The following is a 5018-nucleotide window of genomic DNA, read 5'->3' on the forward strand; positions in this document are numbered from 1 at the left end:
GAGAAAAGAAGAGAAGATAAAGGCAAAGGAGAAAAATGGTACTTGTCTTGAGTAAGCTCAGGAAAGACATTTAAGAGTTGAGGCAGGTTTACATCTGGCCACTATCTGTTTACAGGTCCTCTTAGGAATTTTCTCTATTCCCTCTTTCCTGGATGGAGCTGAGCTGGGGGGGTGGGGATAGTATCCCCTGGGGAGGTGCCTTCAGTTCCTGGTCCCTCTTGCCCCAGCCTCCACTGTTCTCCTGCTCCTATGGCCTCATCAGTCTGTTTCTGGTGGGGAGATAAGTAGGGTGCCTGGTGCTGACTGGTGCCCACTTCCTCTATTGCTAGTGTCCACTAAGACTGCTGGCTCTTCTCCCCTACTGTCCTGAGGGTTTGTTCACAAGGCGTCTCTTTTGTTCTGTCCCTCGTCGGTCAGGCTTTGAAACCTTGAGTAGAATGAGTGATGTCTAAATAGACACTGCACCCCCTTGGAGCCCCCAGAATCTCGTTCACAGACCAGCATATAGGCAAGCCTCCTCAGTGTCGGCACCTATCTCCAATGGCACTCACCCTGGACTCTCAGATCCCGACCCAGGAGGGTTTCTGCTTCTCCCCAAGTCACCTTCAACCTGCACGGGCAGGGGGTGGGTGTGGGAGGAACCCAGGGCCTACTCAGGATCTGAGCCTTCTGCACCCATACCCGCCTCCCATGCCAGCCTTGAAGGACCGTCTGCTGCAGGGAGAGTGGGCCTGGGGTAGGAAGGGACATGGAATGTGTGGATGGCACCAGCTTTCAGATCCTGTTGCCTCTCAGCCGCTTTGAATTCTAATGGGAGAATGTGTATGCTGCCTGGCTTCTGCCGGCAGAACACCCACAGGCCAAATTTGGAGGGGCCGAGGGGTCCCAAGGGAGGAGGGCAAAACAGACATGGGTACCTATTTCCTGACACAAATGCTTTATTCATTAGAACAGCTGATGTTTGTCATATGGGATTCAAGCAGCCCATCCTGCAGAGGAGGCTCCTGGGGCCCCACTGTCCACCCTGTCGAGGGCTCTCTGGGATGCCTGCCAAGTTCAAATCCCCTCTGGGCAGCAGCTGCGTGTCCTCCTTTGGGAGAGGGGAGGTCCTTGCGCTAGCAGAGGGGCTCCTGGAGCTTGTGAGAGAGAGAGAGCAGCTTGTGGAGGGCGGATGATTGGCCGGTCAGCAGCAGAGCTCCGGGGCTGAGGCAGGGACGCAGCAGGCCAGGCGGGAGCATGCAGGCCTGCAGAGCAGGGACACAGAGGAGGCCGGGCGGCAGCAGCTGGGCTGGCAGGAGGAGGTGGGGACACAGCAGGCGGGGCGGCACGCGGGGCGGCAGAGGAGGGACACGGAGGAGGCCGGGCGGCAGCAGTTGGGCTGGCAGGAGGAGGTGGGCACGCAGCAGGCAGGGCGGCACACAGGCTGGCAGAGGAGGGACACGGAGGAGGAGGAAGGTCTGCAGCAGGATGAGGGGGCTGAGCAGGGGGAGGCCTCACAGCACACCGGTCTGCAGCAGACAGGTGTGCAGCAGACGGGCTCACAGCAGGCCTGCTGGCAGGGGGAGGAGGTGCAGCAGGAGGGCTGGCAGCTAGACTGCTGGCAACATGAGGAGGTAGAACAGGGGGAGGTCTCACAGCAGACAAGTGTGCAGCAGGCAGGCTCACAGCAGACAGGGGTACAGCAGACGGGCCTGCAGCAGATGGGCTCACAGCAGGCCTGCTGGCAGGGGGAGGAGGTGCAGCAGGAGGGCTGGCAGCTAGATTGCTGGCAGCACAAGGCTGGGCAGGAGCTGCTGCAGGCTGGCTGGCAGCAGGGGCTGGACTCGCAGCTCACTGGGGCACAGAGGAGGGTCAGGCGGGGGGCCGGGGTACAGCAGCTGGGGGCACAGCAGGGGGGCTCACAGCAGCTCTCTGGACAGTCGTCCACCTGCCAGGAGGAGATGGTGCAGGAGTCACAGGACCCGGGCAGGCAGACCCGGCTGCTGTAGCTCAGGTCACTGGAGCAGACAGACAAGGCAGAGGAAGTCATGGTGGAGGCAGTGGGGCTGGATGAGGGTGAGGATGTGAGTGTGTGTGAGTGCGTGAGTGAAGTGCTGGGGATGTCTGCTTTTATACCCGCCCTGGGTATGCGCGTGGTCCTGGTTGGAGGCTCCCACGCTCTCCCTTCCTTGTTGCTGTTTGGAGCTGTTTGCACGAGACCCTCATTAGAGCTGCTGTGTTTTCTACAATTAGTTTTTACTCATTAAACATGTGAGTACGTTGCAAGAGTCTGTTTTCCCATCTGTTCTTTGTTTGGCTCCAGAAAACTCGTGGAGAATGCAAGACACAAGTTTCTGCTGAATGACTGCCAGAGTTCTTAAATCACATTCACAGAGGGAGGGGCTGAGCGTGACACAAGTTCCCAGCTGCTGCAGCCACTCCCCACTTCACGCCAGGCTCGACAATGTGAGAATACATAGGGAAAGATGCCTAGCTTTACCGCAGCCCAAACTATACCTAAGAGCAATACTAAGAAGATAAGTTGTGAGCCAAATAGTAAACTTGATCAAAGAACACACACAACATATATCCACTGGGACCCAAGAGTTGTGAGCAAGAAACTCAGAGCTGTAGACTAAATCACCACTCTTTCTGGATCAATCCATCACTGATATAACTTCAATCAGAATCCAAAAGAAATATTTTTGGCATATAAAGTGAAGATATTGAACTGCTAGAAAATATTTGCAATATAAAATTTGAAAGTCTTTACAACTAAAGCAGGATATGATACAAAAGAATAAACACAAGCACACAGTTCATTCAAATTTCTAATCAACGTGTGAAACGCTACTGGATATCACTGATAATTAAAGTCTCTAAATTAAAACACAAATACCCCAGCTACAAGATCAGCCAAGATTTACAACACCGATAATACCCAGTGCTGCACAGTCTGAAGTCCTCACTCTTCTTTAAAAATTAATTAGTTAACTTTTCGCTGAGCTGCGTCTTTGTTGCTGCATGTAGGCTTTCTCTGGTTGTGGCAAATTGGGTTTACTCTTTGTTGCAGCGGGCAGGCTTCTCTTGGCAATGGCTTATCTTATTGCAGAGCATTGGCTTTAGGACATATGGGCTTTGGTAGCTGTGGCACATGGGCTATTCCCAGACCAGGAATCAAACTTATGTTCTTTGCATTGGCAGGTGGATTTTTAACCACTGGATCACCAGGGAAGCTCTAGGGGCCTCCCTGTTGGAAATCCTTAACAGGTATGTTTTTTATTACATGTAACAAATAATATAAAATTAACCATTTTAAAGAGTTCAATTCAGGGACATTTAGTACAGTCACAACACTGTACAACTATGACCACTCTCTAGTTCCAGGACATTCTCAAAGGGAAATCTTGTAGTGTTAAGTAGACCCTCCCCAGTCCCTGTCAAACACTGCTCTGCTTTCTGTCTCTATGGCTTTGGCTGTTCTGTACATTTCATATAAAAGGAATCACACAGTAGGTGGCCTTTTGTGTCTGACTCCAACTTGGCATACATGTGGCATACATGCCACTTTGTAGCATACATGTGTGCTTCATCCTTTTTTATGACTGAATAATATTCCTCATAGAAACAGACAACATTTTATTTATCCATAGTTGATGAACATTTGGGCCATTTATACCTTTTGGTTAAAAAGATGCTTGCTCCTTGGAAGAGAAGCTATGACAAACCTAGAGAACATATTAAAAAGCAGAGACATCACTTTGCTCATAAAGGTCCGTATAGTCATGTATGGCTATGAAAGTTGGGCCATAAAGAAGGCTGAGGGCCAAAGAATTTATGCTTTTGAAGTATGGTGTTGGAGAAGACTCTAGAGAGTCTCTTGGACCAAAAGGAGATCAAAGCAGTCAATCCTAAAGGAAATCAACCCTGAATATACATTGGAAGGACCGAAGCTGAAGCTCCAATACTTTGACCACCTGATATGAAGAGCTAACTCGTTGGAAAAGACCCTGATGCTGGAAAAGATTGAGGGCAGGAGGAGAAGGGGGCTACAGAGGATGAGATGGTTGGATGACATCATTGACCTCATGGACTTGAGTTTGAGCAAGCTCCAGGAGAAGGTGATGGACAAGCGAATCCTGGGGTGCTGCAGTCCACGGGGTTGCAAAGACTCAGACAGGACTGAGTGACTGAACAACAACAACAATACATTTTTCTTAGTGTGAATAAGGTGTGATGAATATTTGTGTACAAGCTTCTGTTTGAATATCTCTTTTTATTAATAAGTCTTTTGGGTGTATACCTAGAAGTAGACTTTATGGGTTCTATGGCAAGCTTTTGAGGAACCGCTAGGCTATTTTCCATAGCAGCTGTGCCGTTTTACATTTCTTACTGGCCATGTACAAGGATCCCAATTTCTTTACGTGCTCACTGAGACTTATTTTCTGTTCATTTATTTGTTTGTTTTAAATTATAGCAACCCTAGTGGACATGGAGTGGCATCTCCTTGTGTTTAACTTGCATTTCCCTAATGGCCAATGACATTCCTTCTTGTGCTTGTTTGCATTTTTCCTTTGGGACAATGTCTATGATAGGACTTTTTCCATTTTGAATTAGATTGTTTGTCTTGTTGTCCAGTTATAGGCGTTCTTTACGTACTCTGACTACTAGGCCCTTTATCAGAATTATTTTTTGCAGGTATTGCCCCTCATTTTGTGGGTTATCTTTTCCCTCTCTTGACAGTGTCCTTTGATAGACTTTAAAAATGCTGATGAGATCTGATTTATCTACTTACCATGCACTGAATGCTGGGTTCGGCTGCTCCAGCAAACACAGCACATGTCTTGTAGCAGCTGCAATTGGTGTAGCAGCTACTCATTGGTGGGTTTGCAGTAGTTCTTTGTCATTTCCCAGAATCCAGCTGGTGTTTGTAGACTGGTGAATGGAGACGTTATGGGGACCCACCCCACATCCTTCAGGTCTTTAAAGCAGCGCTAGTTTATGCCACTGCTCCCAGGTTGCAATGCTGATTTTGAAGC

At 49.4% G+C, this 5018-nt stretch overlaps 1 protein-coding gene across 1 annotated transcript; it reads right to left on the reverse strand.

Moving 5' to 3' along the window:
• Nucleotides 1-926: 926 nt before the first annotated feature.
• Nucleotides 927-2178, reverse strand: LOC147379048 (uncharacterized). Its single transcript, XM_086340778.1, has one exon. The coding sequence runs from the start codon at nucleotides 2027-2029 to the stop codon at nucleotides 1184-1186; it is 846 nt and encodes a 281-aa protein (XP_086196904.1). The 5' UTR covers nucleotides 2030-2178; the 3' UTR covers nucleotides 927-1183.
• Between the last annotated feature and the right edge of the window lie 2840 nt (nucleotides 2179-5018).

Source organism: Bos grunniens, chromosome 1 (genome assembly GCF_055505025.1).
Source record: "Bos grunniens cultivar Pamir isolate PY7600 chromosome 1, Bosgru_T2T1.0, whole genome shotgun sequence".
NCBI lineage: Eukaryota > Metazoa > Chordata > Mammalia > Artiodactyla > Bovidae > Bos > Bos grunniens.